This window comes from Cynocephalus volans, chromosome 12, assembly GCF_027409185.1.
Source record: "Cynocephalus volans isolate mCynVol1 chromosome 12, mCynVol1.pri, whole genome shotgun sequence".
Classification (NCBI taxonomy): domain Eukaryota; kingdom Metazoa; phylum Chordata; class Mammalia; order Dermoptera; family Cynocephalidae; genus Cynocephalus; species Cynocephalus volans.
In genome coordinates this window covers 19,800,496-19,816,822 of record NC_084471.1, presented here as the reverse complement: position 1 = coordinate 19,816,822, position 16,327 = coordinate 19,800,496, and the positions used below count along the sequence as shown (strand labels likewise).

Sequence of the window (16,327 nt, the reverse complement as noted above, 5' to 3'; positions counted from 1 at the left end):
TAAGATCCGTGTTCTCTCTGTTGGCATCCTGGGCCAGAAAAATGTCAGGAGAAAATAATGAAGACGAACAATGAAAAAGATAATCTCCATCTTTAACTTATCTAGACATATGGAAATGAAAGGACGGTTTGGGGGCTGGGTGGCTGCCTTGGTGGGCTCCAGCTCATTCCTGTGAGCGTGTCTTTCCTTGTGTGGATATTCTCTTTCTAGCTGTCTCTTGTTTCTGGAGAAAAGATATACTCTCTGCTCAACAGCCTGCTTTAGTGTTCTCACACTTACCCCTGTCTTACATCACCACCTCCTCTGTCCATTAACCGCATAATAGTTCCTCTCTGATTTGTGAAATAATTTAGTGTTCACAGATGAATGTGCATATATTATGTTCATAACAGTGAGATTTTTGGTTGGAACCAAAGAGGATTTTGAGGTGCTGTCTTAGGGAATAATTAGAAAAACAAGGTAATGGGCACCAGGAATGATAGCTAATTACAGCTTACTGAGCACTTACCTTGGGCCAGGCCCTGCTCCAAATATTTGACATGCATTGTTGTTCTCACAACAACCCTGCTAGGTAGGTATATTGTTATCCCCATTTTACAGATGAGGTAACTGAGGCCCAGAGATTGAGTATTTTGTCAAGGCCACACAGAATGTAGACCCATGTGTCTCAGTTTCCTAGGGCTGCCATAACAAATTACCATGAAGTAGGTGGCTTAAAACAGCACAACTTTGTTCTCCCACAGCTCTGGAGGCTTGAAGTCCAAGGTCAAGGTGTCAGCAGGGCTGTGCTCCCCCCAGAGGCTCTAGGGAAGATCTTTCCTTGCCTCTTACAGCCTTTGGTGGTTCCTGCAGTCCTCGGTGCTCCTTGGTCTGTCGCTGCACCTGTCTGATCTCCACCACTGCTGTCCACACGTGGTCATCTCCCTTGTGTGTGTCTCTTTGTATCCTTTCCTCTTCTTATAAGGACACCCGTCATGGGACTTAGGGCCCACCCATATCCAGTATGACTTCATCTCAATTTAACTAATCACATTTGTAAAGACCCTATATCCAAATAAGGTCACATTCAGAGGTTCCAAGTGGATATGATTTTAGGGGGGACACCTCAATCCGCAGCACCCCTGGTCTTAGCCAGGACCCCATCCTGCCTTCTAGGACTTGGGTGGAGAAAAGGGAAAGAAAGCAGAAGCCTGGGTAGGTTCAGGGTTTGCCCAGGTGGTCTTCAGAGAGACAAGGGATGGGTGACAATCCCCTTAGGCTGTGTGGTCAGGAGGGAATGGAGCCCAGAGCAAGAAACCTACCTGCCCGAATAGGGTGGGGTTGCCAGGCACAGTTGCCAGACTGAGTCAGTGTGAAATAGTCCTGTGTAGAGCTGGCCAGCTTTCTGTACTGGAGGGGAGGGGGTAGGTTTGGGGTTAATGCTCCGCCATGCTTGAGTAAGTAGCTTAAATAAAGGTTACCTGAACTTTTTCCCTTCTCAAGCAGTCACAGTACTCTGTCTCTGCAGCCATAGGGGGAACCCCGGAGGCAGACATCAGCGTGTCCAAGTCGTGAAGTCAGACTTGGAGCACCAGACAGGGGAGAAAGTATGTTGGCCTGCTCTCTGCATCGCTGCAAAATAAATTTATTATAAGCATTCCAGGGAAACTGCAGGGGAGAGGGTAGAAATTCTCCAGCAGGCAAAAAAGGATAAATGAAAATTAACCATACAATGCTCATAATTACTCATTTATAATCAGTGTGTAAAGTGTAATTATTGTGATCTGTATTGCTGTGCTGTCTCTCGTTTTACTTAAGTGAACATAAAATGTAATTTAAGGGCTTCCCCAGGTTAACTGCCAATTTCAGTACCTTGAACTGCATGTTTTTCCAGAGGGTCTTAAGTTTCTTAATAATAGATTTCTTCCACCACTGTAGGGGTTTTCAGGGACAGAATCTGTGCTGAGGTAGGGGTGGGGGGCTGGTTTTCCTTTACCCCAGACACTCAAGCTCCCCACCCTGAGACTGGCCTGAAGTGCCAATTCCTGTTAATTCTCTTCTCTGTTCATGTGAGTTTCTTCGTGTCACTGACAGTTGTGTACAGAAAAGGCTTGGAAACAATTAAAGTTGCATATTTAAGACCCTACCTTTAAGTTAAGACTCTTACTCTTCTATTCATAAACCTGGTAAATTTTAAAAACTATGTTCAGAGTGGCCTTTGACTATTATTTGGCCCTTTAAGAAACTTAACCTTCTTTTAGCATTTAAATCGCGCTTAAAAGTCAATATATTTAAAGTCCTTCTTGAGTACCTCAGTTGCCTGATTAATGAACAAATAAGTACTTAAATAATATAGAATGTAATATAATTTTATAATATAAATATAAATAAATTTGGTGGATCTTAAGTTTCTTAAACGCTCCAATATTATATTGTAAACTTAGAAGATTTCAACTTAAACCTCAAGTCAAATAAATTGTTCAATTAAATCTTCTTGGTATTGCAAGGTAGATCTCCAGTGGGTCAAAATCTTGAAAATATCAATGTGGGTTTTATTCTTAAATATTTCTGTACTTATTTTTTTTAAATAGCCCTATTGAAAAATCATTTACATGTAAAATTCACTCATTGCAAAAATAGAATTCAGTGAATTTTAGTGTATTTACAGAGTTGTACAAATATCACCACAATCTAATTTTAGAACATTTCCATCATCTTAGCTAAAAAGAAACATTGTGTCTATTCACCACCGCATGCCATTCTTACCCTGGCCTCAGGCAACGATTAATCTACTTTCTGTGTTGATATATTTGCCTATTTTGGACATTTTCTATATTTAGTTTGAAATCATTCTGGGTTTTTAAGGAAACAATTTTGGCATCTCAAACAATTTTGTGGTCACATTCTCAGCCATTTGGGGGGTTACAGCCTCAGGGGCCTGAAATTTCTTTTTTAGATCTGAGCTGTGCTCTGAACCCATGACCCAGAATCAAGTCACTTACTGCCTAATTCAAATGTCTCTCCACTACCTTATTCAAATAACCAGACTCCACCAGGTGGCTTCATTTCGTTCTGGTTCCTTGCCTGTCCTCTGGCTCACAACTCCAAGACTTATTTAATTGAGAGCGCACTGAAGTCTCTCCTGCAGTGTCTTACCCTGGGGCCATGGTTCTGAGGTTCTGCTCAAGACAGCCATGCTTGTGACCACTTACTGTCCTTAAAGCACCACCAGAGGGGCCACCAGCCAACGCACTCACCCGGCAGCCTCTGGGCCCTGCCTCAGCAAAATAACTTTGAAAGCAAATCCCCAGCAGGGACTCGAACTCTGTACACCCATGTTCATCGCAGCATTAGTCACAATGGCCAAAAGGTGGAAGCAACCCAGGTGTCCATCAACAGACAAATGGATAAACAAAATGTGGTATATTCATACAATGGAATGTTATTCAGCCTTAAAAAAGGAAATTCTGACACATCCTACAATATTGATGAACTTAGAAGACATTGTGCTAAGCGTCATCAACCAGATGCAAAAGGACAAATATTGTATAATTCCACTTGTATGAAGTACTTAGAGGATTCAGATTCATAGAGACAGGAAGTAGAAGGTGGTTACCCTGGGCAGGGGGTGAGGGGAAGGGGACTTGATCCATGGGTACAGAGTTTCAGTTGGGGGTGATCGAAAAAAGTTCTGGAGGTGGGTGGCAGTGATAGTTGCACAACCTTGTGAGTGTACTTAATGCTGACCAACTGTACACCCCAAAATAGTTAAAAAGGTAAATTTTATGTTATATGTATTTTACCACAATTAAAAAAAAAAAAAAAAAAGCAAAACTCTCTGCCTTGAAGGTCCTTACTGTCAGGCGTTCCATTCTGACTACAGAATTAAATGAATGCTTCCCCAACCTGGCATCAAATCCTTTTTGGGGGAATGATTGAAGGTAGAAATGAAGAAATGAAGACGCCTCAGCCTAGCGGGCACGCTCTCTGCACTAGACTCCACACGCCCCCTGTAAGCACCTACGCCAGCCCCTCCCCTGGCTGGCCCAGCTGTCCCCTCTTCTGCAGCCTGCCTGCCTGTGCACGTTCTCTGTACGCACCTGTTCCTCCTGTCTGGTGGAATAGCGTTCCCACACCTTCAACTTCTGAGGTTTGAATCCCCTGGGGTGCTTGCTAATCTCCTGGCTTCCCAGGCCCCTCTTCAGGAGAGTCTGATTCAGAGGGGCTGGGAATGTATGTTTTCTTAGAAGTACCTGGGATGACTATTAAAAAATATTTTAGGACCGGCCCATGGCTCACTTGGGAGAATGTGGTACTGACAACATTAAGTCAAGGGTCATCTTTAAAAAAAAAATTTTTTTTTTTTAACAAGGTTTGGATCTCCTTACTGGCCAGCTGCCAAAAATAAATAAATAAATAAACAAACAAACAAATAAATAAATAAACTAACATAATAATTCTACATATTTATGGGGTACTGTGTGATATTTCGATACACGAATACAATGTGTAGTGACTAAGTCAGGTTAATCAATGTATCTCTTACCTCAAACATTTATCATTTGTGTTGGGAATATTCAGAATCCTCTCTTTAGCTAATAAATTTTTGTTAATTATAGTCACCCTGCAGTGCTCTAAAACACCTGGTCTCATTGCTGCTATCTAGCTGTAACATATCCGTTAACCAACCTCTCAAATCCTCCCTTCCTCTTACCCTTCCCCCATACCCCCCCCCACCTCCATGGGATCAACTGTTTTAGCTTCCCCATGAGTTGAGAATATGCAATATTTCCCTTTCTGTTCCTGGTTTATTTCACTTAACATGTCCTCTAAGCTCATCGACGTTGCCGTGAATCCTTGGATGACTCTTATCAGGAAAGTTTAGAAGCTGTTAAACTGGGGTAACCATGCTTCATAAATGCTTTAGTTTCCTGTCTTTTGGGAAAAGAGCTCTCATTCTTACAGGCCCTGAATTTAGGCCCTCCTTTAGGTACTGAGGGTACCACGGTAACAAGACAATCTGCTCATGGAGCTTACAGTCTGGTCGTGGCAATGGACAGTGGCCACTAAAGCACTGAACGTGAAAAGTCAGGAGGTGATAAGTGTCTTTAAGAAGACAGCAGAGCAGGGAGGGACAGAGAAAAAGAGGAGAGAAGCTGTGTGAGAGTGTCCCAGGAAGCCTTCTCGTGGGCAGCTGCTAACATGAGCAGGGAGCAGAGTAAAGAAGTGAGCCATGGTTGGTATTGAGAAGCAGGTTCCAGGCTGAGAGAACAGCAAGTGCAAAGGCCCCGGGGCTTATGCTTGGGATTTTTGAGAAACAGCAAAATGCCCAGTATGGTGGAGGAGGGGGGAAAGGCAAGCAGGAGCTAGGTCATGGGGGGCTTCCTAGGCCAGGGGAAGGACTTCGAGTTTTGTTTTAAGATGATGGCTGGTCTCTGGAGCAGGGAGGATGTTGTGATTTGATTTACATTTTTAGAGGATTATTGGGTGTTTAGTCTGCACAGCGAGGGGCAGAGTGGTGGCATCTACTGCAAACATTGTGGGAGGGAGATTCTAGGGGTAGAAGTCATGAGTTCTCTTTACCCCTGTTTGATGTATTCAGTTCATAAACAACCTCCAATTGAACCTGCACGGACCGTTGTATCCCCAACTTGACTCTTTCAAGACATTGCAGTCAGGAGTTTTCAAACCATGTGTCATGACCCACTGGCATGTTGTAAAATCAATCTAATGAGATGTAACTGTTTAAAAAATCGAATAGAAAATATCAGTTCATCACATGTTAAGGATAAGAACTTTTTCCTTAAAATTTTTGTTTTGGTTTTGTACGTACTTTATGTGTAAACTGGTGCAAAAGGAGTAAGAGACAAGGACAGGAGTCAGGAGACCTCATGCCAGCTGCAGCTCTGCCTGTACTGGCTGTGTGACGTCGGACAAATTGCTTAACTCTCCTGGGCATCCGTTTCTCCACCTATAAAATGGGGCTGGGGAACAGGTGGGTTTGACTGGATCAGATTTGCTAACCTTTTAGTGCCTGGCCCCTCCCCTCCCCTTCTCTCTCCTACTCTCCCGTTCTCTCTCCTCTCTTCCCCTCTCCCATGCTTTCTCAGTGCATGGGCTGCATACCCCACTGGCCAGGAAGACACTTCTTGAGTTTTGTGTCTTCGTTCTGGCTGCTATAATTCAGATACCATAATTTGGGTGGCTTATAAACAGTAGAAACTTACTTCTCACACTTCTGGAGGCTAGAAGTCCAAGATCAAGGTGCTGGCAGATTTGGTGTCTGATGAGGGCCTGCTGCCCGGTTCATAGCTGGTGGCTTCTAGCTGTGCCCTCACATAGTGGAAGGGGCAAGGGATATCTCTCAGTCAACTTTTGGATGGGCACTGATTCCATTCATGAGGGCTTTGCTTCCATGACGGAAACACCTCCGAAAGGTGCCACACTCCTAATGCCATCACCTTAGGGGTTAGGATTTCAACATGTGGATTTTGTGGGGGACACAAACATTCAGACCATAGCACTTTACATCCTGCCATTTCTCTTGCTCAATCGGACCCCGTTCTGAGGATACTTCCCCCAACCACATGTATCCATTCCCTTTGCTTTCATGAAAATCATTGGACCAAGTGGCCCCTAAAGGCCCTTCTTGTCCTAGACATGCCTGATTCTGCCCTGACCTGTCAAGTTGACAACTGGTTTGCACTTGGGCAGGGACCCTGTACTTTGGAAATAGGCATGTTGCTCTGGGCATGTTTCTGCAGATGGATTTTTTTAGAATCCTCTTAAAGAGGGTATGAGTTGATTGCAGAGGCCACTGGTTTTGGTGAATCCATTTGGTGGCCTACCTCTTCTCCCGGCAGAGATGTTTTATTCAGTATATTCTTCAAAGCTGAGTAGTAGAGCCCCCCAGTGGAAGGCTTCCATGTTAGTAAATCTCATGGCTCTTGGATAAATCTGTGTCTTTTCTCTTCCCAAGTTAGCACGCTGACCTAATCCTTAGATTTATATCCTTGACTTTCATCTGCCAAGAGTTTAATTCACTATAGTTCTGCAATCACTTTCTATCGTACAGGCTGGGCATCACGAAGGACTTCTTGCTTTGAGGGGTTTACAGTAGTAAGGGAGACTGACATGGGAATTAGCTATAATAAGGGTTCAGAGTTTCCCAAATCAAATAAAACCCAAATTCCTCTGTATTCTTTAGTGAATTTGCTTGTAGCATCTCCTGTAAGGAGAAAGGGATCTGGAAATGATTTTGAATGGCTTGGGAGTTATGTAAAGGGAGGAATAGGAAGTTGGAAAACTTAAGTTTGATGATGGTATTAATGATAGATTAGGCTGGACCTTATTCTTACCTCACCGTTTTGGGGCTTCTGAAAAGTCACCTTCGAATACAAGTGTGCCAAATGTTTTTTGTAAAGCACAGAAGGCGCTGGTTAGTGGCAAACACTGGGTCAACACTTGGGACGCCTTTTTGATTGGACTCTTCCAGTCCCAAACATTTGCAAGCTGTAACACCTCTAATTTGGGAGGAGTTGGGGAAAGCATGCAGGGTTAAGATCCAGAGAGACGTGGGTTTGAATGCCAGCTCGGCCACTCCCCAGCTGTGCCTCTGAGTAAATTCTTCAACTTCTCTGAGCCTCAGTTTCCTTGTCTTTAAAATGGGTGTAATACCACTGGCCTCTAGGGTGATTGTGAAGAATCAAGGAGAGACAGGTTGACATTTATTGGGTACCTGCAAAGCTCACTGAAGGCATATCACAGAGCCACAAGAGCATATCGTATTAATTTTGCTCTCTGTGTTTGTTTGTTTGAACTACTTTGGCTAAGAAGGCCAATTAAACCATTTTGAGGAAGGATTGGCACTTTGAGAAGAGTTCATTAGGAAAGAACATGCTAGCTTCTCTTTTTTGTTCTTTTGCTATTTGTAAGCCTGATACCCTTTAGCAGAATGAATATCTTCGGTTATTATTATTGTTACTCAGATCCCTTAACCTGCTGTTTTATTTTCATTTGTTTGACACAGATGTTCCAGGCCCTGCTCTGCACTAAGCACTTAGGCAGACAGAGGACATGTAGAGAGGGGCAGGCACCACGGGGCTGGGCCTGGCTGCCGGGGACTTACAGGTCCAGGCCTAGCAGGTGCACTAGCCTCGGCCCGCTCTCCCTGCCCTGCTGTGGCACCTTTGGCCAATCTGTTCCCTCACTGGCCCCAGTTTTCTCCTTAGAAAATGAGCAGGAGTGACCAGAAAGATGGCCAAGAACGCTGTAGACTCCAAACAAGAATTTGGATTCAAAGCGCTACAGATTCCTTGAGATCAAATGAAATCTCACAAGAGATACAGGTTCCTGGGTATTTTTACATTTTTGGATGGATTAGCTGCAGATCGTAGTTTTTGTGAGGACTTACTCACCTGTGTTTACCTCTCCACTTTATGAGAGCTGTTTAGGATTGAGTCAACTCTAAGCCAAACCGTGAAGAAGAAACCTTAGGGCTTCATGACTCTCTCCCCGCCTCTCCCCACCCTTCCCTTTTATTTTCCTCTGTCCTCTTCCTCTTTTTTCCAGTGCCAAGTATTGCTTCCAGAAATCTAGACTAAGCAACAAATTTGGGTTCCAGTGTTAATGAGTGAGAGGAGAGCAGTGGTCCACGGGGCAGCGTGCGTGTGAGCACAGAGTCCTCCCAAAGGAGAGCTGCTCTCCTGTTGCTTCTGGTGCAGGCCGCATCCTCCCCACTCCGAGATCTCCTATCCCTGCTTAGGAGATCAGATCTCCTGATTCCCTCCTGGGAGAATTCCAGGCTGGAGCCCCGGGTTACTGAGGCAAGAGGGTTTGTTCTAAGAACCGTCCTCACCTGAGCTACAGACCACCAGCTCAGCTTCTATGGAAGGTTTTTCTTTTTTTGGTGGGGTGGGGTTTCCCATTTTTTTGTATATTATTGTTAGTAGTAGTAGTAGATGGCTTTTTTCCATTTGAAAAATCTTCACCCCCACCAGGATGTTGGCCTTTGGTGGTGGATGGTAAACTGGGTAGAAATCGGTTACACAGCCAAGTGTTTTCTCTTTCACAACCTCTCCCAGGGCCTTGCTCCTCTCTTCTCTCCTCCCCTCCCCCCTCCACTTCTTGACTGCCCACCCCCTATGGTTCCCCAGGGAGAGAGCCCACTGCCCTGTGCTTAGAAATTAGGAATTGAGAGTTGGAACGACATAGAGGTCACCTGGTTTAACCTCTTCATCTGATCTAGGAGAAAACAGAGGCCCAGGGAGACCTTGTTTAAAGTGAAGCTCTTGGGCTGGCCAGTTAGCTCACTTTGTTGGAGTGTGGTGCTGATAACACCAAGGTCAAGGGTTTGGTATCCCAGTACTGGCCAGCCACAGGAAAAAAAAAAAAAAAGAGAGAGGCTCATATTTTGTTGGCGGAGCTAGTCCTGTGGATGGTTTTTGAGTGCCATGTACTGGGCTATTTGACGTTTTCATTTCATCCCCATAGCCACCCTAGGATATAGGCATTATTAGCTACATTGTACACTTGAGTTTCAGAGACTAGGGAGTTGACCCAAGGTCACAAAAGGCTGGTCTATCAGTCAAACCAGGACTTCAATCCAGTTCTGGTTGACTTCAAGTCCTGAACCTTCTCCTTCCAAAGGATGCTGCTGAGTAACCAACTCATTCCCATTTGCGTGGTACTTCCCTGGTTTTAGCATGGAAAGTCCCGAGTTCCTGGGATCTCCTGCATTCCATGCAAACAAGATTGCTTAGTCATTTTAGTTTCAGCACAGTGACCTTGGAAGGAGATGAGGGAGAGCTGGGAGGCTTAGTGTCCTTTCAAGGCAGGCTGTGGGTCCCCCAGCTGCAATTGCCTGTCCTTGCAGGAATAGTTCCCTTGAGGGAGCTGGGTATTGCTGGCCCCTCTAACTTGATGAGCTTGAATCAGCCACTGTCCTGCTTGACAGAAGGGTTGGACACACTGCACTAGGGCTCCGGCATGAATCTGTGCATTTAGAGAAAACATCTCTGTAATTGCAATGCTGTCCTGCACTCTCAGAGTGTGAAGTGGATGAGGAATCATACCCAGGCTGTTGGCAAATCAAGACATGTGGGAAGTATCTGAAGTCATCCAGGTGTTAGAGTTGTTTTGCCAGCAGGATGAGTGGAGACCTATTTGGACCTGGGTGATTTAGTACAGAAGTGCTTCACTTTGAATGTTGAGGGAAGTGACAGCACAAAAATGGGGGGGGGGATTTACAAGTGTAAAAGCATCTTTTATTGCCTTTAGAGATAGCATCATAAAGTGGTGAAGCGCACCAGTTCTGGAAGTAGACCATTTACTGGCTGTGTGATCTTGGGCAAATTACTTAACCTCTCTGGGCTTCAGTTTCCTTTCAACTGTAAAATGGAAATACATGGTATTATTATATCTAACAGGGCTTTTATAAGGATTAAATGAAACAGTGTGAGAAAAGGGTTTAGCATTGTGTCAGGCATTAGGCATACAGTAAATTCTCAACAAATGGTAGCTCTCATGATTATTATTAACTATAACTGTGTTTTATAAGGTCTGACTTCCAGCCCTGGCTCTGCTACTAGCTATGCTGCAGAGTTTGGGCAAGTGTGTAAGCTCTCTGAGTTTCTTCTATAAATTAAGGGGTTGGACGATACACTGTAATCCCTCAGATTTGCAAACGTCTTTGGTTTTATGAGATGCATGAAAGGCAAGTTCCTGCCCATGTCCCATAGCATTTCAATTTTATGTCTTCAGACCTGAATTAACAATCCAGCAGCTCCATTCCAACAGCACTGAAAGGGTTACAGGGAGCCACTCAGAAAATGAGATGGGCTTGATTCCTTTGCCATGAACTAACTGTCCATCACCTGCTCAGCTAGCAGATGGGAGTGGAGTGTCCCCTGAAGAACAGTGTGCTCTTCATGATAGTGAAACAAACATGAGTGGCTTGATTTTAATTTTAGCTTCATTTGTGTATGTTGGAATATACAGAACTGGTTTTGGGTCCAAGAAGTTATGCTATAAATTGAGCCAATTAGATTCTTTAAAAACTGTCTTAAATCCCATTGATTTGAGTTTAGAAAGGAGAAAACAAACGTTGTAGCTAAATAAAACTCATGGTGGTATGTAGACAGCAGAAAGCCACCGTTAAATGTCCTCAGGGATTCCTTTCTTAGGGCTTTTGATCATCAGACCTTTCATTTTCAAAGGAAAAAAAATAACCGTAGGCTGATCTACTGGCAGTTTCCTCTATATATAGCAAGAAACAACCTGTCTGATGCTTTTAAAGGAAGTGTTAAATCCTAGATCATTCATAAACCTTTTAAAGTACCTTCTGTGTGCCAAGCACCAGACAAACAAAATGAATAAGACAAAGAGTGTCTGTATCTCCCAAACCCCAGTGCCTGGCAAGATGCCGGCATATTGTAGGTGCTCGATGCAAATCTGTTGAATGAATGAATAACTGAGTGAGTCTGGCCATCCCATTATTTTGATGAATCCTTATAACACTGGATCACCTGTCCTAGAAGTGGCCAGCCAAGCAGGTCTAAGGTCTGGAGGAAACTGTGGAGATGTTTGATTTACCCAGCACTTGAGCGGTGCATCCACCGTGGTCTCCAAGAGCATGTGCTGCCTGGTGGAGAATCCGGTCTCCACCTCTCACAGTCGTGAGACCTGACAAGTCACCTAACTCTGCTGTGCCTCAGCATTCCTGTCGGTAAACTGGGGACCGTAGTGCTACCCGCCTCATAGGACTGTTGTGTGAACTCAGCGTGAGAACTGCTTGGTGAAACACGAGTGCTGTCGAAACGTCTGTGCGTTGGTTACTCAGCCTTGTCTGATGCCGCTTTTTCTAGGACCACACGGGGTAAATGTACTCATCCTTACCTGAGTATGTCACCGGCCTTCCTCTGTCTCCCAGACAACACGGTGGATCGTCATTGTTTTCATTGGCTATGACTAGCCCAGTAGTCAGTTGTGGCCCTTAGAAACTCAACCCCCAGGGTCTAAACCTGAAAAGAGGCACAGTGAGGGTCAGCTTCTGGGGAGGATCTGGACCCTCACCGTCGCCAGCATTAGGGGCTGTTCCGCAACTCTTATCTTAAACGTTATGCTATCTTTGGAGGTAAAAGGAGCCAGATGGTGTGGAAATTATTTACTCTGTAATCTGATTCTCAAGAATCTGAAGGCACAAAGAGTATGATTTGTCCCATGGTGGGGGGAATCTTATTAAAATGCAGATTCCTGGGCCTTAACCCCCCTTCCCCCCACCTTCTGATTCAGCAAAGCTGGGATGAAGCCCACAAATGTGCCCAGAAATCAAGCAACGTGTTGGGGGAAGTGAGTAGAGCCCCCCTGAGAAACTCATTTTCAGAGCATGGCATGGAGGATTTGGGGGGCTTTGTCTTTTCTCAGCCTCTCTTGAACCTTATTCGCTGCTTTAGCAGACCCCTGGGCCCTGCCTGGATCATCTGGTATCCTGCGGCCTCATGGGGGTAAGAGACCTGAATGGAGCGCCCAACCTTGGTGGCTCATGGGTTGGGGATCACGTGCAGGGTTCGAGTCTCAACTTGGTGACGTTCCATGGACATGGCCTTGACCTTGATCAAGTGACTGAGGTGAAGGGAGGCTCCAAGAGGTTATCTGTACGATGGAGGTACTCCTGCAGGGTGGGAGGGATGATGCTGCACCCAGTGGCTGGCCCACAACGAGCACTCCATAAACAGGTAGGATTGTTATCATCCCCATAAAAAGCACACGAGGCCCCTTTGGCTTCTGTGGCCTGGGGTGCCAGAGCTGGCTCACATGGGCCCAGCGAAGTCACGGGCAGCGCCAGAGGAGGCACTGAGGGCCGACGCCGTAGGCAAAGGACCTGAGGTTCAGGCCCCACATGGTCAAAGCATTTTAAAGTCCTTGTATTAGAAAAATAAACCAATTAAATAATACTGCCCCCCATAAAAGCCGACTTTTAATGGATTCCATGGTTGGGTTTTCACCGTGGCGGTCCTGCAGCCATAGCTCCGATGAGCCTGTCTGCCGCCACGGGGAGAATTTAATCTTGCACAGCATGGGCATAATTTTACAAGTTTTATGGCTGTTTTTTCTCCTCCGAAGTGTTGCTATGTCATTGTGCACCAAGGGCAACTTGCGTGCGTTGAACAGTTTACCTCCTTTTTGGTGGAAATGAAAAATGAAGTAATAAATTAAAGAAAAACACAGCGTGGATTTTTTTTTTTTTTTTCTTTTCTTGGGGCAGCCATGGAGGAACAAAGAACCAGTGTTTCTCTGCACAACCCCATCAAGTTCTAATGGCTTTTATGTATTGACATTTGCCTGTGGATCCCGTCCTCCCTTGGGAAGGCTGCCGGGCCTGTGGGGTGTGCAGGGAGCTTGTACTGCTGACCCCAGGAATCTTTGGGGCAGTCCCCTAGGGCAGGGTTTGGCAAATTACAGCCCGTGAGCCAGATCCAGCACACTGCCTGTTTTTGTTAAGCGGTTGAAAAAAAATCAAAAGAATAATGTTTCCTGACACGTGAAAATTATATGAAATTCAGATTTCACTGTCCATAAATGAAGTTTTATTGGCTCTCAGCCGCGCCCATTCATTTTTGTATTGTCTGGCCACTTTTACACTACAGCTGCCGAGACCGTAGGGCACAAAGCCTAAATACTGTCTGGCCCTTTACGGAAAATGTTTACTGACCCCTGCGCTAGGAAGTAAAGGAAAAGGAGAGAGAAAACACGCTGGTTTCCTGCAACTGATGATTTGCTTTCAGGGGTTCCATGTGGCTCAAAGTGAGAAGTCAAAGGAGACTTGCCTGGGAAGGAGTCCATTCACCTGGAGACCTTCCAGAAGTAACGGGCTGCTTTGGAGATGATTTTCCTCACTTTTCCGACCTCAGATTGATGTGAGCAGAGGGCCCTGGGTTTATCCCCCTCAGCCAGCCCTCCCAGTCTTTTGAGCTGCTTGAAGTCTAGTAGCTCCTTGCTGGCTCACTTGATAGCTCTTGAATAGAGAAGTTCCTGCCTTCTGCCTGGGGGGCAAGCAACTTTTGTTATAAATTGTTATGTGCAAATCTGGTGTATGATCTAGAATAGCTTCAGACATTTATAATCACACTTTTTAACAGTGGCTATTTGCCAGGCACCATTTTAAGCATTCTGCATGGAGTAGTAACTCATTTAATCTTCACAACCAACACAGGGAGTTAGCTACTCTTCCCCATTTTATAGATGAAGAAACAGAGGCCCAGAGAGGTTAGGTAATTTGCCTAAAGTCACACAGCTGGTCTTCAGTAGGGCCAGGATTCAAACCCAGGCCATCTGCTGCGGGGAGTGCCTTGCTGTCCACTCTGCTGCCACTACATAGGAGGTGAACTCTTTAGGCTTATGAAAGGATCTGCTTTCCTAGTTCCACTCATGCCCCTATCACGTCATTCTGTAAGAAAATTGCCCCTTCTTTGAGAACAAAGCACTTGTTCATTCGTTCCTGCCTCTTTACCTCTTACCTTCCTTCCCTCTTTCCCCTGATCCTCCCTTCAATAAATAATTATCACACCTGTGACCCGTGTGCCAGACACTATGAGGGCTATGTGGAGTCAGGGAGTTTTGTGAACAAGAAGAATGAAAAAAGCAAGAATCCGTTTCCACTTTTTCTTCCTCTTTTCCATGTATTTATTTATTTATTTCCATTTCCATTTGAATATAGTTCTTGGTGGCCTCAGTGCTGATGGGTTTTGAGGAGTTCGCTTAAATCCCCTTCTTTTATTAATTCTCAGTGCCCTCTGTGTCTAGAACTATAAACCCTCATCTTTTCTGCCTCGAGCTGATATTTTAATTAAAAAGAACAATTTACAAGAGGCTTTTGGCCTCTGACCTACCCAGTGGGAGGAGCCTCCTAGAGAAGGACCTGCATAGTTGTCAGGAGACAGGTTCCCAGGGGCAGCGATCAGAGGCCCCGGGTTGGTGGGGGAGAAGAATCTTAAGTAGATCTCCCAGCCTGGTGCTCAACGGGACGTGCTCTCTGGGAACAACCTCACCCTGTCTTGTGTGAGTAAGAGGTTTCATTTCACCAAGTTTTAGATGCCTGTCTTGTTTTCTTAAAAACTTGCTGGGAAGAGTTTTTAGCGTGATTTATGTCCTTCTGGGAGGGGAGACAATGGCAGTGGTGCCATTGGATTAAGGCACAGCCGTGGAAACCATCCTCTGCAGGAGGCCGCCTCTCTCTCTTCCTTCCCTCTTCTGTGCCTTTTTCTTTGTCAGACAGCAGGCGTCTGTTGCTCACTTCTGATGAACCTTCGCTTTCTTTCCTCAGTCATGCGGAGGAATCCCTTCGGTGTGGACATCTGCTGCCGGAAGGGGTCCCGAAGCCCCCTGCAGGAGCTCTACAATCCCATCCAGGTAAGCCTTGGGGACCTCTCTGCTCTCTTGGCTCTGTCATTACATTTCAGTTTGGAGAGGGGTGGTGGTACTGAAAAACTCCAGAATTGTGTTTTGGGGGGGATTTGAAACTTCTACTGCCTAGCATTTTATCTTTAGTGGTTGCTTTCTTTGTCGCCCTTTCTCTACATGCCATTCCAGCAAGAGATGTCAGAACTCGAGAAATGCTTAGGTTTCGTGCTGGACTAAAAGCTTTCAGACCTGTGCAGGGTTTGGACCCCTGAGATCCACACAGTCATAGGTGCCAGCAATGGCACTCTGAAATTGAAGAGCCTGTGGGCTGTGCGGTCTCTCCTTGGCACCCCCAAAGAAGGCTAGCTAGCACATGGGTAAACTCGCCACCCAGCTCCCACATCCAGTTATTAAAGCCCGATGATGCAGCACACGCCCTACCTCACTGCACCAGTTTGGCAAGGCTCCCTGTGTGCAGGGATTTTTTGCTAAGTGACTGTCACAGTAAATCTGACTCGTTAGTTTAACGAGGCAGCAAACATGGCTTCTGTGCCATCAATTTGAAAAGAACTCCTCTTTGAGCAAAAAAGAGCTCCAACCAGGAAAGTGTCCTCTGTGGCAAGCTAGGTGCAAAGTTAGGGGGCCTGGTTGCCATGGCGATGGCCTTAGTAGTGTGTATGGGTCTTGATGTGGAGACTCCGGGGCTGGTCCTTTAGTAGGGACATTAATTAGCACTTGATGCCAGGAGCTAGTAAGTGAACAACTAGCAGCAACATCAACTGACCTTTGAAAGCTGTTGAAAAGGGGCAGTGGGAGGTGGGGGAGCACTGCTTTGGCTATAGTCTGTGGGCTTTATTTCCTATTAAATTCTTAATTTAGTATTTCTGTGAACCAAGGTGCTTGGTGGAGAAAGATAATGCGTGGACCTTAAAGGTGCTGAGTTCTTAGA

At 45.4% G+C, this 16,327-nt stretch overlaps 1 protein-coding gene across 2 annotated transcripts in view; it reads left to right on the top strand.

The window, feature by feature from the left end:
* CHST11 (carbohydrate sulfotransferase 11) overlaps window positions 1-16,327 on the top strand; it is a 266,953-nt gene that overhangs the window by 111,769 nt on the left and 138,857 nt on the right. For both annotated transcript variants that reach the window (XM_063076373.1, XM_063076372.1), the window contains exon 2: window positions 15,302-15,387. In XM_063076373.1, coding sequence (XP_062932443.1) covers window positions 15,302-15,387 — 86 coding nt within the window. The remainder of the gene's footprint in view (window positions 1-15,301; window positions 15,388-16,327) is intronic.